This window comes from Dendrobates tinctorius, unplaced genomic scaffold, assembly GCF_039654945.1.
Source record: "Dendrobates tinctorius isolate UK_male_01 unplaced genomic scaffold, ASM3965494v1 ptg000015l, whole genome shotgun sequence".
NCBI classification, from domain to species: domain Eukaryota; kingdom Metazoa; phylum Chordata; class Amphibia; order Anura; family Dendrobatidae; genus Dendrobates; species Dendrobates tinctorius.
The window spans coordinates 44,810,601-44,830,029 of NW_027361683.1; the positions used below are offsets into that span (position 1 = coordinate 44,810,601).

The following is a 19,429-nucleotide window of genomic DNA, read 5'->3' on the forward strand; positions in this document are numbered from 1 at the left end:
ACAACGTTTAAAGAAAATACAAATTTAATTTAAAAATCACTAGCTATGCAGTAGGAATGGCAAGTATCGTGCAAGCAGGAAATTCTGTAAAATACAATATTAGGATATAAATAAGTGTGGAGAAAAATGACAGTATTTTAAATGTTACAGTCCATAACATATTATAAAATGTAGTAACACAATGATAAGAAAAATCCAATGTAGTAGCAAACGTTAGGAAAAAAGATTGTAATTCTTTATGCAGTAGGCAAGAACCACAGCTTACATAATGTCCTTGTATAATGTCACATCCTATAGGTGATGCTAACATTGCCTGGTAGGGCAGAGTGTGCCACCGGACCAGGCTTTGTTGCAGAATACCTTGGTAATACTACATGGGATGGCACATGCCACAGTTTGCGCGCTGATATTATAGATTCCTACAAATACACAATTACAGGTATGTGTGAGGCCCAATTCTTCTCTCTTTAACTCCTTAACACCCTAGCAATTTATTATTTTTACACTTTTGTTTTTTCCTCCCTTTCTTCCAAGAGCCATGAGTTGTTTTGTATCATAAGATGTACTGAAAAATGGGGGGAAAAAATCCAAGTGGGAAGGTTTTTGTTCTTACGATACAAATTGTGGGGTAAAAATGACATGGAAACGTGATTCTCCAGGTCAGTACAATTACAGTAATACAAAACTTTGCATGGATTTTTTTGGAAATTAAATCGTAAAAAAAAAGTTGGTTTCTCACATCTTTTTCCGAGACTCATAACGTTCTTTTTTTACATTGATTGGCTGTGTGAGGGCTTATTTTTTTGTGAGGCAAGCAGATGGTTTAAACAATAGCATTTTGGGGTTGATATGCCATTTGATTGTTTATTTATATATTGTTTTTAGAGAAGTATTGTGCAAACTTTTAGTGTTTTGATTTTTTTCTCTCTTGATGGCACTTCCTGTAATCAGTTAATTCGATTTATATTTCCATAGACTGGACTTTATTCTTTATTTTTAATTGGAAATAAGAACAAGTGGGGCAATTCAAATTTTTATATTTGTAAAAATTTTTTTAGTCCAATCAGGGACCTTTGACCATCTGATCACTTGTACTACATATTGCTATACCACTGTATTGCAGTATATAGTGAAACTCTTGGGTCTAGTTTGTAGCTCAGCCTGTGGCAGTGACTGGGGTCTGACAGCCATGGTAAGGCTATGTGCACACGTAGATTTTTGTCCTGCGGATTTTTCTGCGCGGATTTATAAAAATCCACAGGTAATATCTCAGGTCAAAAGACCTGCGGTTTACCTGCAGATTAGCCTGCGGTTTAGCCCTGCAGTTTTACACCTCACAATGGTGAAGGTGTGAAACTGCAGCGGAATCCGCACAAAGAATTGACATGCTGCGGATTGTAACCCGCAGCAAATCCGTGCGGAAAAATCCGCAGCATGTGCACAGCGTTTTTGGTTTTACCATTGCAAAGAATGGTACTGTACAATGCAGCAGAAACTGCTGCGGACCCGCAGGGCCAGAAACGCTGCGGATCCGCAGCAGAATCCGCACCGTGTGCACATAGCCTGACACATCGACTCCCAGCATTTGCGTCAATGGTAGCGCAGGTCTTAGACACAGGTGCCTGGTATTTAATATTGTGAAGTCGGCTCATCTGCCGAGCCTGCGGCACTCACCCTGACCCACTTCTTAATGGATAGACTTGTCATGGAGTGTTAAGTGGTTAAGGGATTCATCCCTGTATTCGTTTAAAATTGTATCCTTTTAAAAAATTCAAGGACACCTTGTAAACGTTAAATATGAATTTGCCATTGGCAAACAGCTAGAATATTATTATTTTTTACATCCATACTGTGACAACCAGATCAAGGTTCCCTGTAATTATATTAAATTGAGATCACCGTAAGCTCCAGACCCGAGATTATTTCAGTCTAAAGGCCACCATACACATTAGGTGGTGAAAGTCGGCTGAACCTGTAGCTTTCAGCATGACTTCCAACCATCTGATGTGTACAGGGGCCACCCGACTCGGGAAGAGGAGATGGTCACTTTGTTTTCAGGGGAGATATGCTGCTGCTAGAGGTGTCTGGCAGCAGCTGTCGTCTCCCCTGCCCTGGGAAAAGAAGAGTGTTACAGATAATATAACCTTCATCATCAAGCGCTACTAGGCTGTATACATGCCGATAGAATGCTAACGGACACTTCCTACAATGTTTTGTCTCTTCCTGAGTATCATTAGAAATACATATGACAGACTCAGGCTGGAAGGGTGTGGAGGCAGCTCCGTATTGTGTAGTCCAAATGAAACTTTTAGCAGTCTATATGATCTGGAATGTAGAAGACTTCCAAGCCAAATGCTGAATGGCATAATTAGTGGATACAGACAGAGGCACTTAATTCAAGGCAGCTGCTGACATACACATTTACTAAAGCAAAGTTTATATGATGCCTCTGCCTCTTTAAAAAGTGGATATCCTCTTCACATTTCCTTCTTGAGATGATTGTAGTTACGATCACAGGGCGGCTCTTTAGAACTCCCTCCTTTAGTCTCAAGCCTTTTTCTTTGAGGGAGAATGAGAAGAAGCAGCATAGGGAGAATGTGTAAGCAAAAGCCCAAGGACCTGGAGAGAAAGAGAATAAACTCACATCATCAAATAACTGGGTTTTTATATAGCATATTGTAAGGTAGTTCATATTTTATTGTTGATCTTGCGGTGCTTTTTGGACCGTTTTTCATTAACGTTCAATAAATATAATTTGATGTACATATTGCATATTGTTTTCTAGATATCATGGTAACAGACTATATCTAGACTTTTTAAGCCTTAAAACAATTTCAGTTGACATTATACCTTATTTGCAGACGTATACCTCTAATGAAAAGCTGAAATACAGTTGTGGCCAAAAGTACTGACACCCCTGCAATTTTGTCAGATAATACTCAGTTTCTTCCTGAAAATGATTGCAATCACAAATTCTTTGGTATTATTATCTTCATTTAATTTTTCTTAAATGAAAAAACACAAAAGAGAATGAAGCAAAAAGCAAAACATTGATCATTTCACACAAAACTCCAAAAATGGGCCAGACAAAAGTATTGGCACCCTCAGCCTAATATTTGGTTGCACAACCTTTAGCCAAAATAACTGCGACCAACCGCTTCCAGTAACCATCAATGAGTTTCTTACAATGCTCTGCTGGAATTTTAGACCATTCTTCTTTGGCAAACTGTTCCAGGTCCCTGATATTAGAAGGGTGCCTTCTCCAAACTGCCATATTTAGATCTCTCCACAGGTGTTCTATTGGATTCAGGTCTGGACTCATTGCTGGCCACCTTAGAAGTCTCCAGTGCTTTCTCTCAAACCATTTTCTAGTGCTTTTTGAAGTGTGTTTTGGGTCATTGTCCTGCTGGAAGACCCATGACCTCTGAGGGAGACCCAGCTTTCTCACACTGGGCCCTACATTATGCTGCAAAATTTGTTGGGAGTCTTCAGACTTCATAATGCCATGCACACTGTCAAGCAGTCCAGTGCCAGAGGCAGCGAAGCAACCCCAAAACATCAGGGAACCTCTGCCATGTTTGACTGTAGGGACCGTGTTTTTTTTCTTTGAATGCCTCTTTTTTTCTCCTGTGAACGCTATGTTGATGCCTTTGCCCAAAAAGCTCTACTTTTGTCTCATTTGACCAGAGAACATTCTTCCAAAACGTTTTAGGCTTTTTCAGGTAAGTTTTGGCAAACTCCAGCCTGGCTTTTTTATGTCTTGGGGTAAGAAGTGGGGTCTTCCTAGGTCTCCTACCATACAGTCCCTTTTCATTCAGACGCCGACGGATAGTACGGGTTGACACTGTTGTACCCTCGGACGGCAGGGCAGCTTGAACTTGTTTGGATGTTAGTAGAGGTTCTTTATCCAACATCTGCACAATCTTGCGTTGAAATCTCTTGTCAATTTTTCTTTTCCGTCCACATCTAGGGAGGTTAGCCACAGTGCCATGGGCTTTAAACTTCTTGATGACACTGCGCACGGTAGACACAGGAACATTCTGGTCTTTGGAGATGGACTTGTAGCCTTGAGATTGCTCATGCTTCCTCACAATTTGGTTTCTCAAGTCCTCAGACAGTTGTTTGGTCTTCTTTCTTTGCTCCATGCTCAATGTGGTACACACAAGGACACAGGACAGAGGTTGAGTCAACTTTAATCCATGTCAACTGGCTGCAAGTGTGATTTAGTTATTTCCAACACCTGTTAGGTGCCACAGGTAAGTTACAGGTGCTGTTAATTACACAAATTAAAGAAGCATCACATGATTTTTCAAACAGTGCCAATACTTTTATCCACCCTCTTTTTTATGTTTGGTGTGGAATTATATCCAATTTGGCTTTAGGACAATTCTTTTTGTGTTTTTTCATTTAAGACAAATTAAATGAAGATAATAATAACAAAGAATTTGTGTTTGCAATAATTTTCAGGAAGAAACTGAGTATTATCTGACAAAATTGCGGGGGTGTCAATACTTTTAGCCACAATTGTACATGTCATTCAAGAGCAAGGGTGGGCAATTAATTCTCTCAAGGGGCCACATGAGAGACTGACTGTTGCGGAGGGGCGAACTAATCAGCCGAAGTTAATTCTGCTCATTATGACTGTATGGCCAGACTTTTGCACAGGTCTACTCTAAAAAAGCATATTATTACACATTAAACAGGTTTTATGTAATCCTCTTCATTAGTCATCTATTCCATACAGTGAATAAAAGCTACGCCAAATACATGCCTGGAACACCATTTATGGCTATGCTGGGTAATCGGGGCAATATGGATATGTTGGCAGATGAAGTAGGAAAGCTCCCACTGGATATATCAAACATGGGTCAAAAATAATGTATGCAGAGTCTAATACATTTTCCATATCTTATGTTACCCCCCGTTTATGGTTTATGTTGCAAATATTTTTATATTTTGAATATTAGATCTGTGTGAAAAAAATGACATTGCACGCTGTATCACTGGCAACTGTTCAGTTGGAGACTATGGCGCTGCCTGAAAGATGGAATACACAGTGTTATTGGGTAAGTAGGGATGCTATGCCCCTTTACAGGGTCTGTGCACATGGGATTGCTGTAGCTATTACGGTATGTAGTCTGGTTTTGAATACATTATTTTTTTCAGGAAAAAAACGGCTTTTCACAAAAACACTATGAGAATATTTAAAGTGATTCTTGCACCTTCAGTTTTGTTGTTTTGTTCTTGTAGATGAACTTGGTGCCTAGAGCCATTTGTATGGAAACATATAAAGCTATGTGCCCACTTTAGCGTTTAAAACCTGATAAAAAAAACGGACTCCTTCCCAGAAAACGCTTTTTATGTGTTTTTTCTGCGTGTCTTCTCGTCTCATAGGAAGTAGCTAAAAACGCTGACTTAAGCGGAAAATAATGAACATGCCGCGTTTTTATCCGCTACGCGTTTCCTATGCGGAAAAAAACGCATCAATTGGCACAAAATGCATTAAAATGAATGGGAGCAATTATTTCGTTTGTTATGAAATCTGTTCTTGACTAATAAATCTCGAAGGTTAGTACTTGTTTTACTCGCAAATAAAGGACCCCTACTGACCACATCTGTGAGGTCTCTGTCACTTTCGAGTAGGTGCCAATTCTGTCTGATGACTGTTCTAATGTGTCTATCCATGGAATTATATGTAAAACTAAAAACAAACCGTTTCTCTTTTCCTTTTTTGATCTGCCCGGTAATAACTGGTTCACTATTAACCCTCTGTAAGGTGGAATCTAGAACAGAATCAGGATATCCTCTTTTTTTAAATCTGCTACGCAATTCATTCGCTTGTCTCTGAAAACCTTCATTATGACTATTAAATTTCTTTAATCTCAAAAATTGGCCATAAGGCAGAGAATTCTTTACATAATGGGGGTGTGCACTATTATAATGTAAGAGGGAGTTTGTGGATGAAGATTTATGAAAAATTTCTGTATACAAAACTCCATTGGTTAACTTTAATCTGACATCCAGATTAAATTGGTTGGAATCTAGTGCCCCAAAGGGAAATTATATATGTAAAAACTGTTCTTGGTGTCCATTTAAATTAAGTGGCAAAACTGTAAAAATGGGACCTATATTTCACGAAGTCACAGAATTCATTACTTGCAGGACCTCCTTTGTAGTGTATGCATTGTTTTGCCCATGTGGTTTTTTTACATTGGGAAAACGATCCGGCCCCTCTTTGTAAGATTCAGGGAACATTTCAATTCCATCAGCACAGGAAAGGGCGTCCCTAGACTTATAGGACACATGAGGAAGGTACATGGGGAGAATGCGGAAGCATTACAGTTTACTGGCATTGAAAGGGTGTCTGCACCGCAGCATGGAGGGAGTCATAAAAAACATCTTTTACAAATAGAGGCTAAATGGATCCTCCGTACAAAAGCCACAGGTCCTTTGGGTCTAAATGAAAAAGTGGATATGTCCGTATTTCTCTGAAGCGGTTATGATTGTTAGTTTTATTGCATATGGTGTATGTAAATTATGCTTGTTTTTATTTTTTATTTTGGGTTTTTTTTAAGACACGTTCAGGTAAAGGGTGGAGTTTCTTTTGTTCACACATGTGGTATAAATTAGTGTTTCCTTGAGCCTGAGCATGGGACCTGTTGAAGTGCATGAAACGGCTGTCGTCCGTCTTTTTGCATTTCTCCCGTGCCATTGCCTGTGCTTTATTAATATGAAATAAAGTGAATCATTTCAAGAGAACGGTGAGTGCCATCCTGCTGTCTTTTTCTACTATGATATTCATGTTTTTTCTTCACATGGATAGAGCACCCGTTCAGCAAGGGTTACAGGTGTCACACTGATAGCGGTTATAAGTGACTTTGCGGGTATTTCTTTCTCAGGGACAGTGCCGGATGTTTCTTTTTTCTTTGACTGACTATTGTTGAACACTATTTAGCTTGCACCTTATTTATGACATATTGATGATATTATACAGTTGCCATTTGGAATACACCTGCATATACTTGATCTTATTTAGGGCCATATACATATACGTTTTTTTTATTTGGACTCTTGCTGTATATTTTTGTGGGTTCCACATCATTGTTTCTATTATGTATATGTCAGTTTTGGGGTTATCATGATGTTAATTGCTTTTATATTAGTGGTTGTATTTTGGTCTCAATAAAATTTGTATATTTTTATATATTGTTGTGTAATGCTCTTTTCTTTTGGTTATCAGCCTGATGTTTCAGCACAGATTTAAGACTTGAGCAATTTGCATACATTGCTGTACTCGAGATGTTGAAAGGCAGCGGAGTTCACCAGTGAGGGGGTACATAGCAGTACGCCGGGGTCCCTTGGACTCTGTATGTTGGCACAGACCCCATTAAAATTTCCATAAGGAATTTGTAGCAAAAGTGGGAGTAAGTACAATTAACACTTCTGCAGGTCTAGGGCACCAAAGAGCCTAGTTAAGTACAGACTTCTTTTCCAAAGGACTACCATTAAAACAATAGATGAGTACAATCGGCACAAAAAATCTCTTACCTGTATAATTGAAATGATGATCCAAGTCCTAGTAATATAAATGGCGCCACAGTGTAGCTCATTGCTACTTGTGTACACAGCCAGGTAACCAAACTATAAACTATTCTACTCCATAACGTATGTTGGAACATTGGACGTACTGTTTGCCTGACCTGGTAAATGAAAGGGAAAAAAAACAACAGCACATTTATTTTTCTCCCCTTATGTAGCAATATCACATTTAGTATTTTTTTGTTCCTGATCATATAATTGAAATGGAACTTGTTAACACGTTTATACATAAGGAAGTAGTGGCACAGATGTATAGGAGCCTGGCCCCTGAATGCAAATGATATCTTTTATTGCAGGGATCTGATTTGCCAGTCATGAGAAATTTAGCCATATGGAAATCAGGCTGGAAATGCACTGGGGGAGTGGTAATGCATATTTGAAAAAGCAAATACTGTAGGAATTACTAATATAAAGAGTGAACATATAATCCCTATAAAAACTATTTTATTTCATATATATAAAAACCACCAATTTCCCAGTGAAAACATGGCAAATGCCACAATAAAAGACCTGAACTGAGATGCTGCAAAGCCCTGCAATACGCCTTTCTGATATCTTCCTATCCGTGGAGGTTGGCACCCTAGGGATCCCGATTTTTTGGCGCCCCCACTCAGCGAGGACTGTCCCTTACTGCCATGCCGGTCCCTGATATCACAGGTATGAAAACAATGACCAATAGTGCAGAGATGAAAGGTAAAAATGCCCTAAAGCTACTGCAGGCAATCCCAGAAAAAATAGAAAAGCAATTACCACATCATGACATCAGGGTCCACCATAAATGCAAAAAAAATACCCTATCAATGCAGAATATATGTAAATTAAGTGGCCCCTTATCATTTGTGGAGTCACCCCAATGCGTTTCCCCGCACCAGCGGTTCATCAGGAGGCAAGAAAGATAGAAATGGTGTCCATCATGTCAGATATCAGGATGAGATGGCCAAAGAAGAAGTAGCCCAAGTGCACTGACACTCCTCCAATGCACTTCCAGCCTTATTTGAATATGATTTAAAGTACTCTTAACTGGCACATCAGATCTCTACAAATAAGGTCTCATTGTTATGGGGAGACAAATGCCTATACAGTCATACCACTACTTCCATGTGTAAAAACCTGCTGACGGTTCTCTTTAATAGACAGTATTTTGTACAGTGATCGTAAAAATCTTTCAACATAATAATGTAGAATGGACTCGAATGTGCTGGTATTTACTTCTGCTTTGATATACACAGTGGGTACGGAAAATATTCAGACCCCTTTAAATTTTTCACTCTTTGTTTCACTGCAGCCATTTGGTAAATTTAAAAAAGTTCTTTTTTTCTCATTAATGTACACTCTGCACCCCATCTTGACTGGATAATAAAACAGAAATGTAGAAATTTTTGCAAATTTATTAAAAAAGAAAAACTGAAATATCACATGCTCATAAGTATTCAGACCCTTTGTTCAGTATTGAGTACAAGCACACTTTTGAGCTAGTACAGCCATGAGTCTTCTTGGGAATGATGCAACAAGTTTTTCACACTTGGATTTGGGGATCCTCTGCCATTCTTCCTTGCAGATCCTCTCCAGTTCCATCTGGTTGGATGGTGAACATTGGTGGACACTGGACAGCCATTTTCAGGTCTCTTCAGAGATGCTCAATTGGGTTTAGGTCAGGGCTCTGGCTAGGCCAGTCAAGAATGGTCAGAGTTGTTCTGAAGCCACTTCTTTGTTATTTTAGCTGTGTGCCTAGGGTCATTATCTTGTTGGAAGGGGAGCTTCGGCCAAATCTGAGGTCCAAAGCACTCTGGAACAGGTTTTCATCCAGGATATCTCTGTACTTGGCTGCATTCACGTTTCCTTCAATTGCAACCAGTCGTCCTGTCCCTGCAGCTGAAAAACACCCCCATAGCATGATGCTGCCACCACCATGTTTCACTATTGGGATTGTATTGGGCAGGTGATGAGCAGTGCCTGGTTTTCTCCACACATACTGCTTAGAATTATCACCAAAAAGTTCTCTCTTCATCTCATCAGACCCGAGAATCTTATAACACTTGAGAAAGGGCCCAGGCGCACAACCTGATAATCAATAATAATTGGGGGGTGCAAACCAGTAGTTGAGACAATGAATCAGAAAAGGGAAGAAGAGCACTACTGTAAATATGCACACCACACCAAAATAGCAAAAACACCAAAATACTTTATTTGCACACAATGACAAAAAATTGATGTAAAAATACAATTAAAAACATATGGATGACATATGAATCTGGAGGGTAAATCCAAAATGATAAGCCTCTAGTATGGTATCAAGCTGTTGGGATATCCATGTGCAAAACAGGTTATAACCCCAATTGAATAGAAAATGGTGGCATACCAATCAGAATAATAATACCCCTAATAGGGAACCTTGGACTACAATAAGTCTCACAATTCACAAGTCAAGGCTGCAAAGCCCCAATAAAAAACAGCCCAAGCAGCCACTATTGCCCGAATACAGCCACATAATTACCCAATTGTAAAGATGGATAAGTCCAGTTCTGAAAAACCAAGAGTGGGAGCCAAAGAAAGTGGACCCACGCGTATCGCCGTCACATGGACGGTTTTGTCAGGGGAAGGTATTGTTTCTGTAACATCACAACCTATTTAAGTATAAATTTTATTGGCACTGGTTTGTCAATTTTTGGACGCTTCTTTTCCTTCCATTTTTACCCCTTTGCCTACCATGTACTGCTTTTTTCCAAGCTTCAGTCTCCTGGGAGCCACGCATGCGCTCTATACATTCAACCACTCATGTATGCATTCCAGTGCGTGCACAGTGCATTCTACGCTGCGCACGCGCTGTGTCTCATACCCCTGCAGAGACGTCTGCTTGCTCCGCCTCCCATTACGCTTCAGTCTGCGGCGACGCCTCTGGACACACAACGGTGAGCTGCCTTAACAGGCATTTATTGGGAAAATAAATCTTCCTTGTCCGCATTGGCAATACCTTCCCCTGACGAAGCCGTGGCCCCACTCGTATCTCCGTCACATGGATGGCTTCATCGGGGGAAGGTATTGCCAATGCGGATTTATGTCCCAATAATTCCCTGTTAAGGCAGCTCTCTGGTGTGTGTCCAGAGGCAATGCCACAGATGGAAGCGTAATGGTAGGTGGAGCAAGCAGACATTTCTGCAAGGGTATGAGACACAGCGCGTGCGCAGTGTGGAACGCACTGTGAGCGTTCTGGAATGCATACAGGAGTGGTTGAATGTATATAGCGCATGCACGGCTCCCGGGAGACTGAGAGGTGGAAAAAGCAGTACACGGCAGGCAAAGGGGTAAAAATGGAAGGAAAAAAAACCTCCAAAAATTGACAAACAAGTGCCAATAAAATTTATATATCAAAATTAGGTCTATTTACTCTAGAAAAGTGAAGACTTAGGGGAGACCTAATATATATGTACAAGTATATCACAGGGCAATACAGAGATCTCTCCATGAACTGTTTGTACCAAGGACTGTGACAAGAACAAGGGGGCATGCTCTTCGTTTGGAGGAAAGACAATTTCTGCACCAGCATAGAAGAGGGTTCTTCACGGTAAGAGCAGTGAGGCTCTGGAATTCTCTTCATGAGGAAGTGGTGATGGCCAACTCACTGAATGAATTTAAGAAAGGAATGGATGCTTTTCTTGTGAGTAACAGTATAGAAGGTTACGAATAACATAATATTATAGGTAGATGGTTGACCCAGCTTAGGGGAAGGAATTTTTTTCCCTATGGAGAAAATTGGCTTCTGCTCTGTGGGTTTTTTGCCTTCCTCAGGATCAACAATGCAGAACAGCTGCACTAAAAATAGGCTGAACTAGATGGACATAAGGTCTTCCTTCAGCCTTCAAAACTATGTTACTATGTTAATAGGACGCGATGTTACAGAAACAGAAACAATACCTTCTCCTGACAAAGCCATCCATGTGACGGCGATACACGTGGGCCACTTTCTTTGGCTCCCACTCTTGGTTCTCCAGAACTGGACTTATCCATCTTTACAATTGAGTAATTATATGGCTGTATTCAGGCAATGGTGGCTGCTTGGGCTGTTTTTTATTGGGGCTTTGCAGCCTTGACTTGTGACTTGTGAGACTTATTGTAGTCCAAGGTTCCTTATTAGGGGTATTATTCTGATTGGTATGCCATCATTTCCTATTCCATTGGGGTTATAACCTGTTTTGCAGACGGGTATCCCAACAGCTTGATACCATACTAGAGGCTTATCATTTTGGATTTACTCTCCTATTGGGGATCCGGATTTATTAGCCACAGTACCCTCTTATTTGAGGTTATATTGTATTCATCTATGTGTCTGGTATAATTACCTTGAGTGGTTGTCCATATGTTTTTAATTGTGTTTTTGCATCACTTTTTTGTCATTGTGTGTCAATAAAGTATTTTGATATTTTTGCTATTTTGGTGTGGTGTGCATATTTACAGTAGTGCTCTTCTTCCCTTTTCTGACCAGAGAATCTTATTTCTCATAGTCTGGGAGTCCTTCATGTGTTTTTTTAGCAAACACTATGCTGGCTTTCATATGTTTTGCACTGAAGAGATGCTTCCGTCGGGCCACTCTCCCATAAAGGCCTGACTGGTGGAGGGCTGCAGTGATAGTTGACTTTGTGGAACTTTCTCCCATCTCCCTATTGCATCTGTGGAGGTCAGCCACAGTGATCTTGGGGTTCTTCTTTACCTCTCTCACCAAGGCTCTACTCCCATAATTGCTCAGTTTGGTTGGATGGCCAGGTCTAGGAAGACTTCTGGGGGTCCCAAACGTCTTCTATTTAGAGATTATGGATGCCACTGTGCTCCTAGGAACCTTGCGTACTGCAGAAATTCTTTTGTAACCTTGGCCAGATCTGTGCCTTGCCACAATTCTGTTTCTGAGCCCCTTGGCCAGTTCCTTTGACATCATGATTCTCATTTGATCTGACATGCACTGTGAGGTCTTATATAGACAGGTGTGTGCCTTTACAAATCAAGTCTTAGCAGTTTAATTAAACACAGCTGGACTCCAATGAAGGAGAAGAACCATCTCAAGGAGGATCAGAAGGCAATGGACAGCATGAGATTTAAATATGAGTGTCTGAGCAAAGGGTCTGAATACTTATGATCATGTGATATTTCAGTTTTTCTTTTTTAATAAATTTGCTAAAATTCCTACATTTCTGTTTCTTTTCAGTGAAGATGGGGTGCAGAGTGTGTCTTAATGAGAAAAAAATGAACTTTTTTGAATTTACCAAATAGCTGCAATGAAACAAAGCGTGAAAAATTTAAAGGGGTTTGAATACTTTCCATACCCACTTTATGCCATACAATGTTATATTAGAAAGATTTCCTATTTCTTTGAGCAGTTGTGAAACCAGGAAATACAGTATGATGACAACTGAAGACCTGCACGGGGAAGAAGTACTAGAAAAACATAGTTATTATATTTAAGAGTGTGTGACCAGAAAATCAATGTCATATTGTATCAGCGCTGTACCATACTAGCCACAGGCTCACCTTACGAGCAGCAAGTGTGATTGGCACAGCAGTCAGGAAGGTGAAGTAATATCCAGGATGTACACCATGCCAGGCTGCTGACAATAAGAAGGTGGACAGCAGCGGATTAAATGGGCTTCGGTCATAGCAAACCCTGCATGAAAAAATATACTATTGTGAAACAGTCAAAAATATAAAATGGCAGTATTCAAAAACAGCACAAAGTATTCTCAATTTTCTAGAGCAGTAATGCAATTTATATTTCATATATTTCATGCTATAGCATTACAGAGTGCAACTTTATTAATAAAAAAACACAATACTAATATTACCATAAGTGCCATTATACAGACATAAAGTAAGAATTGCCATCTCTATATATAACCAACAAATAATCAGTATAGTAGTAGTCATTCACTATTATATTCGTTCATTAATAACATGTGATCTGGTCATGGTGTGGCGGTGTTTGTTCCTTGTATATGGTATTAGTCGGTCACTATGTTGTTGTAATATGTGGTCTAGTCATGTTGTGACCGTATTTGTTCTTTCTATGTGATATTATTCAGTCAGTATGTGCTGGTAATATGTGGTCTGCCATGGTATGGCGGTATTTGTCCCCTGTATATAGTATTATTCGGTCACTATGTGGTGGTAATATGTGCTGTGGTCATGGTGTAACGGTATTTCTCCTTTGTATGTGGTATTATTGGTCATTTTAAAAAAATGCATGTGACACATTCCCTTAAAGAAAAACAAATAAAAATATACCTAAAAAGAGTATTGGGTATTTTTTAGAAATGTTCAATAGGTTAGAGTAGAGTAAGAGCCTGCCAAAAGAGTCTACCTTGGTGGCGGCTTAAATCTTATTATCCTTTGGTCCAAACAAAAGCTGATGACTATGTATGTGATATGATGTTCTATGGGAACTGTTAATGTGTAACTATGTGGTGCAGAGGTGGAGTTTTTCCAAGAGTGGGTGGTAGGACTGTGGAAGGTTCTAGGGTTGGAGATGGGGCTGCAGTGGAGTCTGGGCAGAATCAAAAGGGGGTCTGAAAAGTTTCCCCATATGGGGCCCTGACATTCCTAATGGCAGCCCTGGGTATGACTGATCACTATTTTGCAGTCAGATCTATAGGAAGTGCAGTTGCTGTTGCATATACTACATTTAATAATTTCCCACAACCATAGTGCAGTTTTGTACTCAGATATAGTATAATAATGAAATTATAATGCTCTGTGTATAAATAAGTTGGTAGTCACATATGCCAAATATGGTGACATATCAAGTGGATTTCTGGGCAGACCTGATAAGACTTTTCATAAATTTACTGTTGCTTATAAGTTGGTATTTATTAATGAAATACAGAATGCAAATTCAACAGTGGAATAAGCAAATGGACTAATAATCCAGAAAACACTGAACTATGCATCCAAGTTCTCAAGTGAATTTGCAAGCATCAATTACATCAAGGTCATGTGACTTTAGTAAAAGGAAAGATTTAGGGTATGTTTCCACTTTCAGTATTGCCGGCGCTTTGGACGCTGCGGAAACCCCACTCCACCCAAAGTGCTGCCCCCTTTTCTACGCGCGGTGATACCACATTTGTTCAGTGAACACATGTGGTATCACCGCATCCTATCCATAGACTGTGTAATTTATCTTGCGTAGGCGGAGCGTCTATGCAAGATAAATAGACATGCTGCGATATATAAAGACACGCCGCACGTGCGTAATTTCAGGTGTGTCACCCGCATTCTTGCACGCATAGTGGAGACGGGATTTCATAAAATCCCCTCCACTATGCTGTCACATCTGGACGCTGCGACTGTACACAGCGTCCAATCCGCAGCAAATCCTGATGTAATCCTGAATGTGGAAACACACCCTTAGTGGATATTTTTCAGTGTGTGAGCTGCAGTAGTTTTAGAGCAGAATATACTGATTTTACCAAGAAAATTTGTACTCAACTCTTTCAGCCACACTGCTGTCTGTATATTCCAGTTATCTATAAACATCTTGAAGCTTGTAGCTGTCTAAAAGAAATACAGTGTCAAAAAAAGAACAAAACCAGAAGGAAATGATGCATAATACTATGCAATGATTCAGGTCAATACAGGAAATGTAGACGCACAGCTGCTAATAGGAAATGCCATACAGAACATTGTTCAAATGGAGAAAGGAAACTGTCTTCGTGTGTGTGTATATATATATATATATATATATATATATATATACAGTACAGACCAAAAGTGTGGACACACCTTCTCATTCAAAGAGTTTTCTTTATTTTCATGACTATGAAAATTGTAGATTCACTCTGAAGGCATCAAAACTATGAATTAACACATGTGGAATTATGTAATTAACAAAAAAGTGTGAAACAACTGAAAATATGTCTTATATTCTAGGTTCTTCAAAGTAGCCACCTTTTGCTTTGATTACTGCTTTGCCCACTCTTGGCATTCTCTTGATGAGCTTCAAGAGGTAGTCACCGGAAATGGTTTTCACTTCACAGGTGTGCCCTGTCAGGTTTAATAAGTGGGATTTCTTGCCTTACAAGTGGGGTTGGGACATAAGTTGTGTTGTGCAGAAGTCTGGTGGATACAAGGCTGATAGTCCTACTGAATAGACTGTTAGAATTTGTATTATGGCAAGAAAAAAGCAGCTAAGTAAAGAAAAACGATGGGCCATCATTACTTTAAGAAATGAAGGTCAGTCAGTCCAAAAAATTGGGAAAACTTTGAAAGTGTCCCCAAGTGCAGTGGCAAAAACCATCAAGCGCTACAAAGAAACTGGCTCACATGAGGACCGCCCCAGGAAAGGAAGACCAAGAGTCACCTCTGCTGCGGAGGATAAGTTCATCCGAGGCACCAGCCTCAGAAATCGCAGGTTAACAGCAGCTCAAATTAGAGACCAGGTCAATGCCACACAGAGTTCTAGCAGCAGACACATCTCTACAACAACTGTTAAGAGGAGACTTTGTGCAGCAGGCCTTCATGGTAAAATAACTGCTAAGAAACCACTGCTAAGGACAGGCAACAAGTAGAAGAGACTTGTGTGGGCTAAAGAACACAAGGAATGGACATTAGACCAGTGAAAATCTGTGCTTTGGTCTGATGAGTCCAAATTTGAGATCTTTGGTTCCAACCACCGTGTCTTTGTGCGACGCCGAAATGGTGAACGGATGGACTCTACGTGCCTGGTTCCCACCGTGAAGCATGGAGGAGGAGGTGTGATGGTGTGGGGGTGCTTTGCTGCTGACACTGTTGGGGATTTATTCAAAATTGAAGGCATACTGAACCAGCATGGCTACCACAGCATCTTGCAGCGGCATGCTATTCCATCCGGTTTGCGTTTAGTTGGACCATCATTTATTTTTCAACAGGACAATGACCCCAAACGCACCTCCAGGCTGTGTAAGGGCTATTTGACCAAGAAGGAGAGTGATGGGGTGCTACGCCAGATGACCTGGCCTCCACCGTCACCAGACCTGAACCCAATCGAGATGGTTTTGGGTGAGCTGGACCGCAGAGTGAAGGCAAAAGGGCCAACAAGTGCTAAGCATCTGTGGGAACTCCTTCAAGACTGTTGGAAGACCATTTCCGGTGACTACCTCTTGAAGCTCATCAAGAGAATGCCAAGAGTGTGCAAAGCAGTAATCAAAGCAAAAGGTGGCTACTTTGAAGAACCTAGAATATAAGACATATTTTCAGATGTTTCACACTTTTTTTGTTAATTATATATTTCCACATGTGTTAATTCATAGTTTTGATGCCTTCAGAGTGAATCTACAATTTTCACAGTCATGAAAATAAAGAAAACTCTTTGAATGAGAAGGTGTGTAAATACTTTTGGTCTGTACTGTATATATATAATGGCATGCAGTGTTTCACTAGTAAAAATTCATTAACTTCATACACACCAATCAACCTCTTGCAGCTTTTACTATATAATGAAAAGCTATCTTTTACTATTTTCTTTTGCTAATGCTGTATAGTGTACAGAGCCAAAGAATGCATGATTGCACCTGGAATGGGGCGCAAGTCTGACAAGTGCAGAAAGTGAGGAAATCAAAGATTCCAGGATTTCTGTTATTACATGTTTCCATGTATCACCCAGCAGGGGACACTTACCTCAATCCTTAATATATTCAGGTTGGATAATAGGTCCCACCTCTCCTCGCCATCATCTGAGATGCCATTATAACCGAAGCCAGCAGCATTATTTATTGCATCAGCTGAACAATAAGCATAGAGATATTATGTATATTGCCCTTCACTGTGGCGGTCATATTCATAAGTAGAGCTTTTTATTGTACTTAATTACAACAATACTAATGAGTAGTATAAATGGATAATGTTTGATAAAAAAATAGCTGGTTCCACCACTTTTCCAGTCAGAGATCATTACAGATCAAAGGAAGTGATACAGAGCATAAGCTGTAGAAAACAAGTATATATGACGCTTATACAGATGGAAGTCCAGTATAATTACTGTGGAGTGGCCAATAAATTCTATGGGCACACCATTCATTATTAGTACAATGACACAAATACAAAAGAAGACATGATTTTGCAAGCAAATTTAGAACAAGGTTTGATCACCGATATTATAATGCGACTAAAGGAGTGCAATGTCTCTGCACTAGAGCAAGAGTCTAAAAGATATTTTCCAAAAAAGCCTGAAATGCAGATTAGGCCCTATACCCAGAACAGTCTCAGGTGCAACAGCCATCCACATTATTCCCTATGCACCATACTGTATGTGCCACCATATGTCACTGGGTGACATGTGGGACATCTTCTCTCCTAGAAACAAGTGATGATGCATGCCACAATTTGTTGTATGGTTTGGTATAACTCCAACAAAACAGTTTGCCACAATAAGAAATTAGGGGCACACAGAGGTATAATGAGAAACCATTCATCTCAATGGGCACCATACAACTCTGGGCAGTTTGAAGCATTGGCTGCCAGTACATGGATGTCAGCTGTGGGATAAGGGAGAACAATTTTGCTAATTCTTCAAGCCTAACAATATAACATCGTATTCATTAGTGAACTGAATACAGACACTATGAAGAAATACAATCTAGTTGTATGTGGCAAATGGAGAACATGCATCACTTGCTAAATCTGATCCCAATTTGCCAATTTGTAAAGTTCTAACAGTTGACTATGATCTATTACAGTTCTGTAATGACCTGGGGAGATTTTTCTTGGCACAATTTGGATTCATTCATTCAGTGCTAATCAGTGGCGTAACTACAAAGTTATGGGCCCCGGTGCAAACTTTCAAATGGCCCCCCCCAATGCCAAAATACACGCACATCTCCGCTCCATACACCTCGTACACACGCGGCTCCTCTCCATACACATCGTACACACGCGGCTCCGCTCCGTTACACCTCGTGCATGTGCGGCTCCGCTCCATTACACCTCGTACACGCGCGGCTCCTCTCCGTACACCTCATACACGCGCGGCTCCTCTCTGTACACCTCGTACACGCGCGGCTCCTCTCCGTACACCTCGTACACGCGCGGCTCCTCTCCGTACACCTCGTACACGCGCGGCTCCTCTCCGTACACGTGTGGTTCCTCTCTGTACACCTCGCACACACACTGCTCCACTCACCTCGTACACACAGCTGCGCTCCATACACCTCGTACACACATGGCTCCAATCCATACACCCCGTACACACACAGCTCTGCTAAATCCATACTGTAAACCCCTCCTGACCCCACACAGAAACTTTACCTCATCCATCACCATGACAACCATCACAGTAGAGTCTTGCAGACAACGAGGCCCCTGATCATATGACCCCTGACTCCTCCCCTCCTGTGACCTCTTCACAGGTCCTGTGCGCACAGCCACAGAGCAGTCTAGGACGTCATTGCAGGCTGTGGGGGGCTGCGGTGGGTCCATCTGGGAGGGCGAGGATGGGGCGCATGGGGGCGTGGCGGTCAGTGCAGTGCAGGAAGACGGGGGGTCAAAAACGGGACTGTCCCGCGAGAATTGGGACGGTTGGGAGATATCATGGTGCATCAGGTCTGACGGCCGGGCCCCTGACTCCCCCCCAGGACTGGTCGCAGTGGCGACTGCTGCGACTGTGATAGTTATGCCCCTGGTGCTAATCAGCTGTAAGAAAGTGATTGCCAAGTGGAAAAGAAATATCCAGATATTAATGCATCACTGCACACCACATTTATGAACCCGTTGTGGTATAAAGGGCATCGGACTGAATTTTTCACTAATTTTTTCAAAAACGGTATGTCTCTACAGATTTATGTGTTGCTACTGACATTCAGAATAAAAACTATAGATT

At 40.7% G+C, this 19,429-nt stretch overlaps 1 protein-coding gene across 1 annotated transcript in view; it reads right to left on the bottom strand.

The window, feature by feature from the left end:
• Nucleotides 1–928: 928 nt before the first annotated feature.
• LOC141076890 (lysophospholipid acyltransferase 2-like) overlaps nt 929–19,429 on the bottom strand; it is a 158,241-nt gene continuing 139,740 nt past the window's right edge. The window contains exons 9-13 of the mRNA XM_073564141.1: nt 17,233–17,336; nt 15,068–15,132; nt 13,117–13,249; nt 7,549–7,700; nt 929–2,619 (exon numbers count right to left, since the gene is read on the bottom strand). Coding sequence (XP_073420242.1) covers nt 2,478–2,619; nt 7,549–7,700; nt 13,117–13,249; nt 15,068–15,132; nt 17,233–17,336 — 596 coding nt within the window. The 3' untranslated portion in view covers nt 929–2,477. The remainder of the gene's footprint in view (nt 2,620–7,548; nt 7,701–13,116; nt 13,250–15,067; nt 15,133–17,232; nt 17,337–19,429) is intronic.